The 17,708-nt window shown below is 42.9% G+C and overlaps 1 protein-coding gene across 1 annotated transcript in view; it reads left to right on the top strand.

Moving 5' to 3' along the window:
- Nucleotides 1–17,708, top strand: part of itgb5 (integrin, beta 5) — a 135,244-nt gene that overhangs the window by 69,443 nt on the left and 48,093 nt on the right. The window contains exon 10 of the mRNA XM_063052418.1: nt 412–841. Within this exon, the coding sequence (XP_062908488.1) occupies nt 412–841 (430 nt within the window). The remainder of the gene's footprint in view (nt 1–411; nt 842–17,708) is intronic.

Below are 17,708 nucleotides of genomic sequence, written 5' to 3'. Positions count from 1 at the left end.
CCTGTGTTTTGTGATATCACACTGGAGAAAATAATGTATCATTTCTTAATGTATGCATTACTAAATGACAATAAAAGGAGACTACGTGTCTTCATAATCTAACAAAAAAAACAGAATAAGGAGCTGGCAATTTATGCCTGAGAAGAAGGCACATTTCTTTGATCAGTGGAATTTGTTAACTTATCCTAGAATCCTTTAGGAGCAGGGTTTCCCAACCTTTTTAATGCCATGGATCAATACCATTAAGCATGGGATCTGTGGACTCCAGGTTGATACTTGGTATAGAGATTAATTTAGTACAGCAGGAAGATGGATCAAGGAGGTCCCCTGTTCTGTTATGAGTAGCTCTGTAAACTCACTGGGCTGCTCTGTTCCGATCTCTCATGTTCTTGTGTTCTTATTTCTATTCAGGTATCCTTTGATGTCTCTCTGGAAGCCAAGAGCTGCCCAGAATCCAGGACCAGAAATACTTTTACAATTAAACCAGTTGGTTTCAAAGATTTACTCAGTGTAACTGTTGGTTATATTTGTAACTGTGAGTGTACAAGTGAGATGCAAGCCAACAGTTTCAAGTGCAGTGGTAATGGAACTTATGAGTGTGGGATCTGTACATGCGACCCAGGCTTTTTGGGAGCCAACTGTGAATGTCAAGATGGAGAAACAAGTAATGTATTCCAGATGTTCTGTCGTGAAGCAGAGGAAAAGCCAGTCTGCAGTGGCAGAGGTGAATGCATTTGCAACCAATGTGTCTGCTATGAAAGTGAGTTTGGAAGGATTTATGGGACATTCTGTGAATGTGATGACTTCTCATGTGCAAGGCACAAGGGCATACTATGTTCAGGTAAGTTTGGATTTTCCTTGTTTAGCTCCACTTTGCATTGCTTAAGCTTTTTGTTTATTAAGAAAGATTATCGTTTTGGTGAAGGCAAACTCTTAGTAAGTGGGAGTTTTCTAAGTCAAGACGTAAAGGATTAATATGATTACTTTAAGGGAATCTCAACTCAGCAAAGTGTATCTACAGGCACAATGAGTATTTGCATTAACAACGGGCCATCACAAAGCCTTGGTAATGAACTTTTAGAGAAGTTCTACTTCAGTTAGAATCTTTGTTTATGCAAATCAGCAGGATTAATCTGGTGAGAAGCTAAATGGTGGTTTGGGTGGAGTTACAAGGTGAAGAATTTGGCCATGGGTAAACAGCCCATTTGAAACAGTGAGTGATGTTTTCATTTTGTGTTAGGTGTGCACTTTATGACTGGATGGCACATTGCCAGCATTTCTGATTCAGTGGCAATATGTCCTTGTTTTTACAATGATTTTCATGCTGACTCAAGGTTTTTACTGTATTTGGGAGTTTAAAATATAAGAGGTTTGGCTCTGAAACAACACTGTCATTACTATTGGCTTGTCGCATTTTCTGTATATCACCTATGCACTGATGGCATAAGATTTTATTGGAAGCTATTCTCCATTTTGCTTTATTGAGTCTCAGAAATGTGAGTTTAATATTCAGCACTGCTTCATTCTCCCCTCGTCATCCTTTATTCTTTGATTTTTTTTTACTCTTTGACCTTTTTTTTACTCTATAAGAAGCATTTGTTGGAGGTTCATTCAGTTCTCGAAAGTGGAAAAAGTTTTGTTTGTAAGGGGTGAGAAATGGTCCATGTAGAATTCAGAGAAGTCAGTGCTAACAATCAACATTGGCCGCACCTCAAGGATGCTCCCAAAAGAGTCAAAAAGGTCAAAGAGTAAAGGATGACGAGGGGAGATAAGACAGTGCTGAATATTGAGCTCGTACTGTGCTTAGGCCGCTGCCCTCTACTCTCTGTACACCCACAACTGCGGCTAAGCACAACTCAAGCACCACCTGTAAAGTAGCCAATAACTCAAAGTAATGTTGGCAAAGTTTCAGATGGTGCTGGGGAGGTGCACAGGAACAAGATAGATCAGCTGGTTGAGTGGTGTCACAACAACAACCTTTGCACTCAGTGTCAGCAAGACCAAGGAATTAATTGTAGATTTCAGAAAGGGAAGTCGGGGAAACACACACCAGGCCTTGTCAAGAGATCGGCAATATAAAGGGTGAGCCATTTCAAGTTACTGAGGTGTCAGTATCTCTGAAGATCTATCCTGGACACAGCATCTTGTTGCAATTACAAAGAGCGCATGACAGCGGCTATATTTCATTAGGAGTTTGAGGAGAATTGGAAAGTCACCACAGCACTCATGATTTTTTACTGATGTACATGGAAAGTATTCTGACTGGTTGCATCACTGTCTGGTATGGAGAGGCCACTGTACAGGATTGGCAAAGGCTGCAGAACATTGTAAACTCTGTCTGCTCCATCACGAGTGCTAGCCTCCCCAGCAATGGAAAGTCAATACCTCAGAAAGGTGGTATTGATCATTAAAGACCCCATTAAAATCCATCATTAAAGACCCCAGTCACCCAGAGCATGCGCTTTTCACATTGCTGCCATCAAGAAGCTTGAAGGCACTCTTAAAAGAGGGACAGTAAAGTTATTTAGCAAAATCAGTCTGCAGTTAGTGAACTAGATGGTATAAGTTGGACCCAGGGCTGAATAACCTGTACAGACAAAGTAAAATGGAAAAGGAGATCGAGTTTCATAGGTCAGGACAAGAATTTTAAAAATAGAGGCAGCAGGGATAAGTTAAGAATATAAGTCAGTGAACAGGGCACTCACAAGGAATGGACAACATGTTTTGACATGCTAAGATAATGTGTGATTAGAAGTACTAGTGCAGCTTCCTGAATATTGGAGATATTTGCTATAGAATTCACATCCAGTTAGTTGTGTTAAACGTACCATATTATAGCAGTTTTGCTCTGTTTCTGAAATTTGACCCATTTAGGTCAATAGATCCATATTTCACAAGTGCTAATGAAAAGGAATAACTTTCCAGGCAATTGAGGTTAAAGAAGATGATAGAAAAGTCATTTTAATGGCATAATAGTTGGGTATAATGGTAATCCTAATATTATTTATGCATTTTATTCCTTTCAGAATACCTTGTACTGTTCTTCATTGTGATAGATGGTCAAGTCCATGGTCTAGATTGTTCATTCAATCCAACAGAACTGTGACATGGTGCTGATATACATCCCAGGATGAGCTGGGACATTGTAGAGTGATGTAAACTGGGGTCACTGGGTGTTTCAGGTCTTTCACCATCAGACACCCTTGGCCAGAGTTGATCAGGCCTGGGTTTATTGGTCCATGGGTCACACCTCTTGATCCATAGCCATCGGGAGGGTCACGCAGCAGCCTCTGTGATGGTCCTGGTGGTTCTTTTCTTTGTAGCTCCCGTAATGCTAAGGAGAGAGTAGCTTGTGCAGAGTGAGCAGCCAGCAAAACCTCTACACCCCGACTCATACAGGCTCGCATTGGCCCTCCTCCCCTGTCTCTGGCACTGCACTACCAGCTCCTGGTGTTTGGCTTTGTCACGCTCGAACGCCACCTCAATCCAGTCTTTCCAAGGCACTGTCTGTTCTACCATGACCCAACCACCTTCTTCGAGATTTCTGACAGAATGACTATGTTAGGCCACAGTGATGAAGTAATTCACACTGCTGTTAATGCGTGTGATTTTAAAGGAATGTAAGGGTCTCGGCCAGAAACGTCGACTGCGCCTCTTCCTATAGATGCTGCCTGGCCTGCTGCGTTCACCAGCAACTTTGATGTATGTTGCTTGTATTAAAAATTTGTTAGGTCAGTGGTGGAGTGAAACTTTCTGAGACCGTCTTTTTAGACATGAGTCATCTGCAGCGTCTTTGGGGATGGAGATGGACTGAGTCATCACTAGTCTCAGTGGTATTTGGTAGACTGTGGAATTGCTGATGGGGAAGGAGGATGTTAGGCTGGCCAGAACAGCTGACTCAGCCAGACCACACGGCAATTGACTTTGCCAGGATCAGAATCAAAATCAGATTGAAAGTCACCAGTATATATTATGAGCAAACAACAGGAATTCTGCAGATGCTGGAAATTCAAGCAACACACATAAAAGTTGCTGGTGAACGCAGCAGGCCAGGCAGCATCTCCAGGAAGAGGTGCAGTCGACGTTTCAGGCCGAGACCCTTCGTCAGGACTAACTGAAGGAAGAGTGAGTAAGGGATTTGAAAGTTGGAGGGGGAGGGGGAGATCCAAAATGATAGGAGAAGATACTGTAAAGATGAAGCCACACTCAGGTTGGAGGAACAACACCTTATATTCCGTCTGGGTAGCCTCCAACCTGATGGCATGAACATCGACTTCTCTAACTTCCGCTAATGCCCCACCTCCCCCTCGTACCCCATCTGTTACTTATTTTTATACACACATTCTTTCTCTCACTCTCCTTTTTCTCCCTCTGTCCCTCTGAATATACTCCTTGCCCATCCTCTGGGTCCCTCCGCCCCCTCCTTGTCTTTCTTCCCGGACCTCCTGTCCCATGATCCTCTCGTATCCCTTTTGCCTATCACCTGTCCAGCTCTTGGCTCCATCCCTCCCCCTCCTGTCTTCTCCTATCATTTTGGATCTCCCCCTCCCCCTCCAACTTTCAAATCTCTTACTAACTCTTCCTTCAGTTAGTCCTGACGAAGGGTCTCGGCCTGAAACTTCGACTGTACCTCTTCCTAGAGATGCTGCCTGGCCTGCTGTGTTCACCAGCAACTTTTAAGCATATATTATGAAATGTGTTGTTTTTGTGGCAGCAGTACACTGCAGTCCATAGCAATCAACGCTATGAATTACTATAAATATTATAAATAAGCATATATAAAAAATAAATGAAATAGTGCAAAAAGAGACGGAGAAAGTACTGAGGAAGTGCTCATGGGTTCATTGGCCATTCAGAAATCTGATGGAGGGGAGGAAGCTGTTCCTGAAATGTTCGAAGTAAATTTATTATCAAAATATATACAGTGTAACTCACTATATAAAACCCTAAGATTTATTTTCTCAATCATTTGAGTCTGTGCCCTCAGGCTCCTGTACCTCCACCGTGATGGTAGCAATGAGAAGAGGGCATGTCCTGGGTGATGGGGGTCCTTAATGATGGACGACACCTTTTTGAGGAAAGTATCCTGGACGCTGGGGAGACTAATACCCATGATGGAGCTGAGTGAGTTGACAACTTTCTGCAGCTTTTTCTGATCCTTTGTGGTGGCCCCTCCATACCGGTCTGTGATGCAACCGGTTAGATTGTTCTCCATGGTACATTTGTAGAATTTGCAAGAGTTTTGGATGGTGACGTACTAATTTGCCTCAAACTCCTAATGAGATGTAGCCACTATCTTTCCTTCTTTGTAATTGCAGAGATGTTGATACCGAGGAACTTGAAACTGCTCACCCTCTCCGCTGCTGATCCCTCGATGAGGACTAGAGTGTGTTCCCTCGACTTCCCCTTTCTGAAGTCCACAATCAATTCCTTGGTCTCACTGACATTGAGTGCAAGGTTATTGCAGCAACACCACTCAACCAGCTGATCTATTTCTTCCTACTGTCCTGGATAAACAAGAGGAGTACAGACAGGAAATTTTGTTTTTAATGCCGCACTTTTCAAATTTAAAGCTAGTAAGGGTGGAACACTGATCATTCAGTAATTTTAATGTTAAACCTTCTAAATTGTAAAAAAATTTTGGGCACAGCATGTCATAATGCCAGGAGGTCTTTGCGACCGGAAATACCCGCTGGACATTTAGATTTGCCATTTCACAATTTAAGGTCTATTTAAATAAACTGGATGAAGTACCACGCTTTATGTCTGAATTTGTGGTGCACCAGGAGTTCAGGGTCAGCATGGTGTGTGTCAACTACATTCACACCCAGACTTGAGAGCAATGTTGTGGTAAACTGTCCAATTTCTGCATGGTTTTCTTAGGAGTCTTGCGTGGGGACATCAATTGCAATTTTGCTTTTGAAGTTTGAGAATGTGCAGTTTCCAGCTGAAGAGCTGATATTGTGAAGCCACTCTTTTAAAGAAAGAAAGTTGATATTTGTTTGTGGGATTTTCCATTTGTACAAGGGAATTCAAGAATCATAGTTCTCACTTTTAAGTATAAGGTATCCTAAATCCATTTGACAATATAGCCTTCAATATCCTTACATGTCTTTGCTATCAAGGCTTGCATTTTTTGTCAACAATCTGCTGATTTTAGTGAGATGTATTTTTAGCCTTCCATCATCAACAGTGTTTTGTCCATAATTGGCAGTTCCCATGCCTGATGACATCTCAGTCACCAAGTTTTGAAATCCAAGACTCTAGTAGATTTAATTCTGACTGAATGAAAGCCACAAATACTGATACAACTCATCCAATAGAAATAAAATGCTAGGTTGGTGTATTTTTAAATTTTCTATTATAGATAGAGTGTGGAATAGGCCCTTCCAGCACTTCGCTGTCACGCTGCCCAGCAACCCCCTATTTAACCCTAACCTAATCACGGTACAATTTACAACTACCAATTAACTTACCAACCGGTACATCTTTGGATTGTGGGAGGAACTCATGCACTCCACAAGGAGAATGTACAAATGCCTTAACAGAAGACGCTGGGATTGAACCCCAAACTGTAATAGCGTTGTGCTAACCACCATGCTACCGTGGCACCCAAGATGGGAGCAAATAACTCGAATTGTCTGTGTTGTGATTGCCAAATGTTTTTGTTTGTTTTCTGATTTTCATCTATTACTCCTTTATTTTATGACGTACTGTGTGATGAATCACATGTATTCTTCTTGCTTTGCCAAGATTGCAGTATATGAAGCATAACTAAATGATATACTTCAAATGGTGATTGGTGGAATATTGAAGAGAGTTGGGCATCCTAAAGGATAAGATGAATCTCTATCCCTGACAAGGGACCAGGCACTGCATGTTTGTTTATTTATTTTTTTGAGATACAGCTCAGAATAGGCCTTTCTGGCTCTGCAAGCCACACTGCCCAGCAATCCCCTGATTGAGATCCCAGACCATAAGACATAGGAGCAGAATTAGGCCATTTGGCCCCTCGACTCCGCTCCACAATTCAATCATGGCTGATCCTTTTTCCCCTCCTCAATCCCATTCCCCGGCCTTTTCCCTGTAACCTTAGATGCTGTGTCCAATCAAGAACTTATCAATCTCTGCCTTAAATATACCCAATGAAATGGCCTCCACAGCTGCCTGCGGTTCCACAAATTCACCACCCTTTGGCTAAAGGAATTTCTCCACATCTGTTTTAAATGGAAGCCCCTCTACCCCTCTTGTCTGCTGAACAGATTTAACCCTAGACTGATCATAGGACAATTTACAATGACCAATTAACCTACTAACCGGTACGTCTTCGGACTGTGGGATGAAACCAGAGCACCCAGAGGAAACCCACTTGGTTATGGATCAAATGTACAACCTCCTTTCAGGCAGCAGTGGGAATTGAACCCGGCTCACCTGTACTGTAAAGCGTTGTGCTAACCACTACACTACCGTGCCACCCCTGAACCCACCTCTGTCTTCCCTGGGCAGGGTAGTGGGCACAAGCCTGATGAGGCCGCTACTGTGTTGGGTGGGAAGATTCCACTGATTTGCTGGGGAAAGGGTCTTTGGATAGTCGGAAATCTGTAGGTGTGATATGCTTTATAGGCAGCTTGAACCAAGTTAGGAAGGGGATGGGCAATTAGGTCACATCAAACCCTAATGACTACTTTTGAGGAGAGGTGAAATCATGGAGAGTTCACTCTTGGAGTAGAAATGAGAAATCACTGAGATGATGGGGAGAAATGTGAGACAACACTGTTACAGCCTGGGTGGAAGGGTGGGTGAGGGTTGCGAAAGAAAGATGGGTGATTGACTTGTGTGAATTAGGTTCCAGTTCAGTGCAGTGCTCACAAATTGGGTTGTTTTGGAAGACTTCTACAATAGGCACTGTGACACAACTGATCCAAGTTTTCCAAACTCAGCCTTACCCTCAGAATGAAATCATCCGATGCTAACGTACTCTGTAAATCGCATCGTATGTCATATGACTTGCTCCTGGCTGAATGTCTTGAGTAATGCAAAATAGAGATAGACAGGTTCTTGATTAGCCAGGGCATCAAAGGGTATGGGGAGAGGGTTAGAGGTATACAGAATTATGATGGGTATAGATAGGATAAATGCAAGCAGGCTTTTTCCACTGAGGCTGGCTTGGGACTATAACCAGAGATCATGGGTTAAGAGTGAAAGGGGAAAAGTTTAAGGGGAACATGAGGGGAAATTTATTCACTCAGAGTCATGAGAGTGTGGAATGAGTTACCAGCACAAGCAGAGCATGCGAGCTTGATTTCAACATTTTGGATAGGCATATGGATGGCAGGGTATGGAAGCCTATGGTTCTGATGCGGGTCAATGGGAGCAGTAAGTTTAAATAGCTTTGGCATGGACTAGATGGGCCGAAGGGCCTGTTTCTGTGCTGTCCTTTTCTTTGGCTCTACAACTGAGATAAGAGATATTGCAGATATGAAGGCAGTCTGACAAGCATTAACATTAAATACAACGTTGAAACATCACCCAGCTAAAAAGTAATTTAAGAAAAATGTGCTGGCTAGGCTGTTGAAATCCCAGAAGGGGCAAAATATTTGAATCCACAGAAATATTCATTGAAAAAGAACACCAAATTACTGTCCACTTTCTGCAAAATCATAAACAAGGTATTGCAGAGACTGGTAATTCAAAATTAAAACAGAAAATGGCTGAAGTACTCAGCTGGTCAGATGGCTGGTGTTGACCAAACATATTAAGCCTGCCTCCCTCTCGCAGAATATGCTTAATTGCTGACTGTTTCTAGCACTCACTATTTTACTTCTCAATTGCCAAATGGGATTTTGAAAGAGTGTGTCGTGCAAGTTCATCCACTATGAAGGCAAATACACATGATCTGTTCAAAGCAATGGACGCAAAATGCTGGAGGAACCCAGCAGGTCAGGTGGCATCTATAGAGCAGAATAGATGGTCGATGTTTTGGGCTGAGACCCTTCTTCAGGACTGGAAAGGAAGGGGGTAGAAGCCATATTAAGAAGGTGGGAGGAAGGGGAAGAAATAAAGCTGGCAGGTGATGGATGAGACCAGCTAAGGGGTAAGGTGGGTGAGTGGGGGAAGGGAGGAATGAAGTGAGAAGCTGGGAGCTGATAGATGGAAGAGAAAGGGCTGAGGAAGAAGGAATCTTCTTTGAATGTTTTGTCCAAGTCTGCTCTTTCCTTAATTCCTACAATTAATTCTCCAGTCACAGTCTCTATGGGGCAATCATTTACTTTGCTACTGTCTTACATGTTTCTGGTTCGCCTACTGTCTTGATTTTTTTCAAATTTTGTTTATTGCTAATAATTTCATGATGCAAACAGAAAATGCTGGAAATAATTCTGACAGATGAGACCAATCTGCTGAGTATTTTCAGCATATGCTGTTTTAATTTTAGATTTCCAGCGTCTGCAGTTTTTGCTTAATTTTTCATTTTGTAATCCCATAACTTTTTTTCACTTCTGTTTTCTTTTCGCTAGCGTTTCTTGGTTCGAAAACTTTTCCGGTCTTCTAACCAAGGTTCAAGGTCAAATTTATTATCAGCGTACATACATGTCACCACATACAACACTGAGATTCATTTTCCTGAAGGCATACTTTGCAAATCTATAGAATAGTAACTGTAAGCAGGATCAATGAACAACAAATTGTGCAAATACAAATGTAAATAAACAGCAATAAATAATGAGTATGACATAACAAGATAAACAGTCCTTAAAGTGAAGCCATTGGTTCTGAAGTGCAACCTTCAGAACATCAGAAATAAAATGAGTGTAGTTGTCCTCTTTTGTTCAAGAGGCTGATGGTTGAGGGCAGTAACTGTTCTTAAACCTGGTGGTGCGAGTCCTGAGGCACCTGTACCTTCTACCTGATGGCAGCAGCGAAAAAAGAGCATGGTCTGGGTGGTGAAGATCTTTGATGATGGATGCTGCCTTTCTACTGCAACATTTCATGTAGATATTTTCAAAAAGATTTGTTCTGGATTTTCCATGCCTCGTGTACAGGTGGCGAGCCAGTGGTGTAGTGGCATCAGCACCGAACTTGGACGCGAGTGGTCCCCGGTTCAAATCCGGCCGACTTTCCACCTGTACTGGTTGAGTGCTGAGCTCTGCCTCAAAAAAAAAAGAACAAATGCTAATGAAATGACAAAAAATGCCGCCTGATGCACCACAAGCCGCGGAGAGGAACAACGGCAACATGCGTACAATAATGCCACCGGTGCAAAATTTGTGTGTATATTTAACATATATGTAGAGAGCCTGCCACATAGAAGCAGATGTTAGTTGAATATTTGAGATCTGCTTTGTTATCAATTAAAGGACCTGGTCTCTAGCGGTTTCAGGTGGTGGGGTGGAGACACGTCTCTTCCAAGGGAGGTGTAAGGAGCCCCTTTCCTCTAGCAGCCTGGAAGTCACCCTTGAGCAAGGTTGATAATGGCTGGGGTCACCCATCTTTTAAAGCCACTGCCCAGAAGAAGGCAATGGCAAACTACTAATGTAGAGAAATTTGCCACGCGCAATCGTGGTCCTGGAAAGACCATGATCGCCCACGATGATGATGATAAGGATGATCCGCTAGCTGTTGAGACCAAGACACACAAATCCCACAGCTATTGTCCACTTATTGTCACTTACACTGCATTTTTTGACATTGTTTTAGGGCTGTTGTCCTCACATAACATACCTCCTTCTGACCATAATCTGATGCCACAATGTTCTGTATTTCAATATTATCTGGTTCTTCTGCTCATCTCTCCCTCCTCCATATTCATCCCTCAATTGCGGAATTCTGCCTTATTTCCTTTGCTGGGTCCACATCGATGGTCTAGGACCTGTAAGTGCATTTGTTTACAAGGTTGATTCTGTTGTACACAATGCTTTGTGACTATGCATGGCAGAATGTTGCTGCCCAGAGGCTTTGAATGAAATCAGTATGGTTCCTTCCCCCCTCCCTCAATTATGCCCTCTTGCCTGCCTTTTTGACCTAGGAAAATTTTCTTGATTATGTTGTATTAAAGAAGAATTGTATAATTGCTCAATAAAGACATATTAAGGAGGGGAGGAAACAGGCAGGAAGTTTGAATTAGCTTTCTTTAACTTTCAAAAAATCAGTCAAGTTTGAAATGTTCCCACGACCAATCATCTCACTTTAAGGATTCTTTATCTCATTATCTCATGTTCTCATTATTTATTGCTATTTATTTATAATTGCATTTGCACAGTTTGTTGTTTTCTGTAGTCTGGTTGATCTTTCATTGATCCTGTTATAGTTACTATTCTATAGATTTGCTGAGAATGCCCACAAGTAAATGAATCTCAGGGTTTTATATGGTGACATGTATGTACTTTGGTAATGAAATTTACTCTGAACTTTCGAATTTTGAGATGAAAATTTAAGTAAAAGTGAGTGAAAAACAAATTTCAAATGTTACTATGTGCGATAATGGAGTGAAAGATAGTTGGCCTATCAGTGCAGCTGCATTTGAGACTGGAGTTCTGGATCAACTGAGAGTTTATTTTGTTGGCCTGTGAGACCTTACTCCGCTAGCAATGGCTGTTATAAAGTCATATGAAGTATTTACGATATTTTCTGTTTTTAATGTACAGTTCAGGTTGCCCCAATAGCAGAAGGATGTTGAGGCTTTGGAGAGGGTGCAAGGCAGGTTTACCAGAATGCCTCCTGGTTTAGAATGCATGTACTATCACGAGAGGCTGGACAAAGGTAGGATATTTTCTTTAGGGCAGTGGAGGTGAGGGGAGATCTGATAGAGGCTTAAAAGGTTATAAGAAGCATAGACAGAGTAGTCAGGGAGTATCTGTTTCCCAGGGTTGAAATGTCTAACAGCAGAGGGTATGCAGTGAAGGTGAGAGGGGGTCGGTTCAAAGGGGACGTTAGGGGTAAGGTTTTTATTCAGAGTGGTGGATACCTGCAATGTTTCAATAGGTACGTTTAATGTCAGAGAAATGTGTACGATATACATCCCGAAATTCTTTTACTGCGCAAGCATCCGTGAAAACAGAGGAATGCCGCAAAGAATGGGGTTCTAACATTTCATTGTCATTCAAAGCCCTCCCCCAACTCCCCCCTCTCAGGTACATGCAGCAGTAAGGCAACAACCCCCCTACCAGTGAAAAAGCATCAGCACTCCCCCCCCACCGAGTATTCAAGCGTGCAGCAAAGCATCAGTAAAGACACAGACTTGCAGTAGTCCAAAGACTACTCGTTCGACATACCACGGGCGCTCCCTCTCCCTAATAAGGGAAAAAGGGGTGTCCCCATTTCACAGCGAGAGGAGGGACATAACAAAACAATTCACTGATTTATGGTGTTAAAAGTCTGTTGCGTTGCCTTTTCTGAGCTCTGTGTCCGCTGCTTCCGATCTTCCTTGTTCTCCTGCGACACATCAGTCAGTGGTAGCAGCAGCACCTGCCTTGAATCCACCCACTTCCAGAACCACAGCAAAGTGTGCTAGTCTTCTAGGCTGTGTGCTTGGCATATCCAGAGGGCATTAGACACTTCAACGCTGGGAAACAGATCATCTCTGTCCACTTTTCCATGCCTCTCATACTCTTATAAACCTCTATCAGATCTCCCCTCAGCCTCCGTTGCTCCAGAGAAAACAAACTAAGTTTATCCAATCTCATGATAGCTCATGCCTTTTAAACCAGGCATCATCCTGGTAAACCTCTTCTGCACCCACTCCAAAGCCTCAACATCCTTCCTATAGAGGGATGACCAGAACTATACACAATACTCCAGATGTGGCCTAACCGGAGTGTTATAAAGCTGAAACATAACCTCCTGACTTTTGAACTCAATGCTTCGACTAATAAATGCAAGCATTCCATAAAGCCACCTTATCAACCTGTGTATCCACCTTCAAGGAGCTATGAACTTGGATTCCCAAACTGAGATACATTGCGTTACTTGCTAGACATTGAGCATCAAGGATACATTATGTGGTGGGGTTAAAAACAACACCAACTTATGTCGAAACTCGACAGGGCAAGCTGCTTCTGTGGGAGAAAAGGGAGAGTAGGTGTTTTAGGTTGAGGCCCTGCATCAGGACTGAGAGTGTAAAGGAGAGAGAGTTGTTAGAAAATGATGAGAGGGAGGGGCGTAGTGGGGGCTGGCAGACGATGGGTGGAATCAAGTGAGGAGGGAGTTGATGGGCAGATAGTGCCAAATGGGCGGGGGGGGAGGCAAAGTTGGGAGACACTGGCTGGTAGGTGATGGGCAGAGAGAGATAATGAGAGAGGATAGAAAAGGGGAGGGTGGAATTTGAGGTAAAAGCTGGAAGGTAATAAATGACAACAAGAGATGTTGTAGATCAGGGCTTCCCAACTTTTTTTATGCCATGGACCAATACCATTAAGCAAGGCATCCTTGGACCCCAGGTTGGGAACCTCTGCTGGAGATGCAGGAATCCCATGTACGAAGGTAGTAAGTAAAACCAGCTGAAGGTGGGGATGATGGGCATTCGAGGGAAGAGATAGGAGACCCAGTAGGTGTAGCACATGGGTAATAAGTAGATGGAATCAGGCAGGGGAGGGTAACAAAACTGGGTTATAGGGTTAGAAGGGGGTGGTCTAGGGGAAATGCACAGGGTTTCTTGAAATTAGAAATTTAGTAACAAGTAATGGCAGGTGCGACACAGATATCAAATACAGAATAGCAATGGCGAAAGAAGTTTTCCAAAAAATGAAGACCATATTAACAGACAGAAAGATGAGCACATACACTAAAAACAGAATACTGCAGTTGTGCTACATTTATTCTATCCTGACTTATGGAAGTGAATGCTGGACCATTTCTCCAGCAATGGAAAAGAGACTAGAAGCAGTTGAAGTATGGTTCTACAGGAGAATGTTAAAAATATCATGGACCACACACACATCAAATGAAGAAGTTCTCAGAAGAGCCCAAGCAGTTCGATCACTCATACCAACAATAAGAGAAAGACAACTCAGGTTCCTAGGACACATCATGCGGAAAGATGAGCTAGAAAAACTCATACTCTCTGGAAAGATTGAGGGGAGCAAACCTAGAGGAAGACCTCAGTTTATGTGCATCAAAAGCATAGCCAGGTGGCTACACATCGAGGAAATGGAAGTCATCCAAAAAACGAAGGATAGATCTATATGGAAAACCATGGTCACCAAAGTCCGCATCGGATTTGGTACCTAGACAGACAGACATTAATTGGGGTGTAGAATCGCCAGGCAGAAATATGAGCTGTTGTTATTCTAGTTTACTCTGGCAGGATGGACAGGTCAATGCGGGAATGTGAAGGGGAGCTGAAATGGCCTACAGCTGGAAGCATGGGATGGGCGGTCTTGTAGACAGAGTGCAGGGGCTCTGCAAACCGGTCACTTGGTCTGCATTCAGTCTCACTGATAAAGCAAAGGCCATGTCCATCACTGCAGAGTGCAGTGACAAGGTCAGCGTAGCAGCATGTCGACCTCTGCCTTACCCGGAAGGGTTCTTTAGGGCTCTGGATGCTGGTGTGGGTGGAGGTGTGGGTACAAATGTTGCAAAGGGAAGTGCCAGGGCACGGGTTGGGTTAGCTAGGGAGTTATGGAAGGAGTGATCCGTGAAGGGAGCAGAAAAGGGTGTGGAGTGGAAGGTGTGACTGGTGGTAGGATTCCATTGCGGTTGGGAGAAATGACAAAGGATGTTGGATGTGGAGGCCCATAGACAGATAGGGACTAAGTTTTCTGTATCTCTGTACTGTGTGTGGGGAGCATTTTGAGAGCAGAAGCATAGGAAATGGGGAAAAAATGCAAATGAGAGCTCCATCTGTCATAATAGAGGGGAAGCCATGTCTCCTGAGGAAAAAAGAGGAAATTTCAGATGGGCTGTGTGTGTACTTCTTCACCGGGTACTTCTTCATCAGTTTTCTTCAAGTTAGCTGTTGAATTGTCATCTTAAACACGACCATCTCAATCACAATGTTTCCAAAATTTTGAAATTTCTTTTTAAATTCCTGCTCCAAAGTTATGTCTTGTTCCTGTTCCAAACCACATTTTTGGAACCTTTCATTTGAAACAGCTGGTGAATACTCCTGCAGTTCCCCGAGATCAGCTGCTTGCCTTTGGAAAGCTTCTAGCTCTGTCTGGTAACAGTCAAAGCTTTTCTTCCATAGACACTGTTTTGTCTGTCAAGCATTCTGTAATTTCTGAAATATGTCTTTCACTCACTCAAATGCTATTCATTCTCAATCTTCTTTTCTTTCCCAGATAAAGTTTACTCAGATTTATGCCTAGCTGCTTCACAGTTTAGTAACAAGTCTGGCAATGTATCCAGTCCAGAATGTTGCTCCAAATATTTGCTATATAAACTTTAGAAGCAGTGTGCTGATTGTTCCTTCTGGAGATTCACAATATTTTGTGATAGAGGGGAATTTCCTTGGACCTCAATATCTATTTTCAAATCTTTAAACTCTGCTTCATCCTCCAGATCTTTTAGTTTTACCATCAGAAGGCTATTTCATTTCAATTCCTTCACAAAATCTATCAGTTACCACCTTACTGATTCTATTAGAGATTTTCCTAATGTTTTAACTATTGGTTTTAATTTCAGAATTTCTGCTCACTTTGAATTGACTTGCACTTGATGGTCATTTTAATTTTTCAGACATGATGTAATATTTATCCTCACTTATTTTTAGATTTGTCACTTCATCTCTCTCTCTTCCTCTTTTGATTCCTCTGTGAGCCCCCACGTGACAGAAATGCATGCAAAGGGGTTTGTCTCATCAGATTTATGTAGTCCAGAGAAGCATTTTGAATCTTGTTTTGCCATGAGTGAGACCTTTCGTTGGTTGATGATGCCATGCAGCCCCCTGACATTGATCCTACTAATGAACCAGTGAATCAGACTCCCAGTATTCTACAGTACCTATGTCTAATAGGGTCTGTCGATCACAGCAATAGCATCTAAGACAATCACCCATACCGTACATTAGACCACACACTGCTTCTGACTCCTCCTTCCCTGAATGGCTGAAGCAGGCTGCAATACAGCGCACAAGTCCAGCTCAGTCACTATCGAGAAGCTTGATAGTGAGGCCGATGTGCCATACTTGATGTTCTTGATAACATTGTTTTTCCATCATGAAAAAGATGTAAAGGATGAACAATTACACCTTTGGTTGGACCCAGAGAGGCCACTGCGTACGTGCAGGTCACCAGATATTGGGAAATAGAAAAAGCACATAAAAAGGGCAATGTTATAATAGTCAGGGGGGGATTTCAATATACAGGTGGATTGTGAAAATATGGTTGGTGCCTCAAATGCCAACGAGATGGCTTAATTAGAGCAGGTTCTGCTTGAGCCCACAAGAGAAAAGACAGTTCTGGATTGGGTGTTGTGTCATGATTAGGGAGCATAAGGTAAAGGAATCCTTAGGAGTCAGTGACAATGACACGATAGAATTCACCCTGCAATTTCAGAGGGAGAAGATAAAGTCAGATGTATCAGTATTCTAGTGAAGTAAAGGGAATTACAGAAGCATGAGAGAGGAGCTGGCCGAAGTTGATTAGAAGATGACAATAGCAGGGATGATGGAAGAACAGTGGTCATCTTTCAAGAACGACTAGATTCTGTAATGGTTCCAGAGGATCTCATTCCACTCTTTAAGAAGGCAGAAAAAAGTAAATTTTGGGTTAGTTAGCCTGACTTCAGTGATTGGGAAGATGTTTTCATCAACCTGCTGAACAGAGCCTACTCCCATTTGGATAAGCAGGGCAGCACTGTGAGGATCATGTTTTTTGATCTCAAGTGCCTTCAATACCATACAGCCCTCATTGCTGGGGGAAAGGGTCCATTCAATACAGGTATGCACTTCCATTGTATCTTGGATAGTGGACTACCTGGCAGACCACAGTTTGTACGGCTTCAGAGCTGTGTGTCAGACATACCTATAAGCAACACCAGGGCTCCACAGGGGACGGTATTGAATCCCTTCCTATTTACCCTGCATACCTCGGACTTCAGATACAACACTGATCATGTCAATTGCAGAAATTCTCTGATGACTCAGCAATAGTTGGGAGCATAAAGGGAGGATGGGAGGATGACTACAGGGCCCTGGTGGAGGATTTGTCAAATGGTGCAAGGTGAATCATCTGTAGCTCAGTAAGACAAAGGAGATGGTGATGAACTTTTGGAAGGCTAGGCCTGCACTGCTCCCTGTGACTATTGATGGTGAGGACCTACAAGTACCTGGGGTGTACCTGGATGACAGACTTGAGTGGAGCACCAACACAGAGGCTGTGTACAAGAAGGGCCAGTGTCACCTCTACTTCTTGAGGAGACTGGTGTCCTTTGGAGTAGAAAGGCCTCTCTTTCATATGTTCTACCAGTCTGTTGTCACCCATAAAATCTTCTGTGCAGTGGTGTGCTGGGGCGATACTGGTGATGCCAACAGGTTCAATAAACTGATTAGAAAGGCTGGTTCTGTTATAGGAGTCAAACTGGACACACTGGAGATATGTGTTCCTTCGTCTTACCCTTCTGGAAGTCCACAATCAACTCTTTCGTCTTACTGACGTTGAGTGCCAGGTTGTTGCTGTGGCACCACTCCACTAGTTGGCATATCTCACTCCTGTACACCCTCTCATCACCATCTGAGATTCTACCAACAATCGTTGTATCGTCAAGAAATTTAT

The sequence above is a fragment of the Mobula hypostoma genome, chromosome 6 (genome assembly GCF_963921235.1).
Source record: "Mobula hypostoma chromosome 6, sMobHyp1.1, whole genome shotgun sequence".
Classification (NCBI taxonomy): Eukaryota; Metazoa; Chordata; class Chondrichthyes; order Myliobatiformes; family Myliobatidae; genus Mobula; species Mobula hypostoma.
This window is presented reverse-complemented; position numbering and strand designations above follow the sequence as displayed.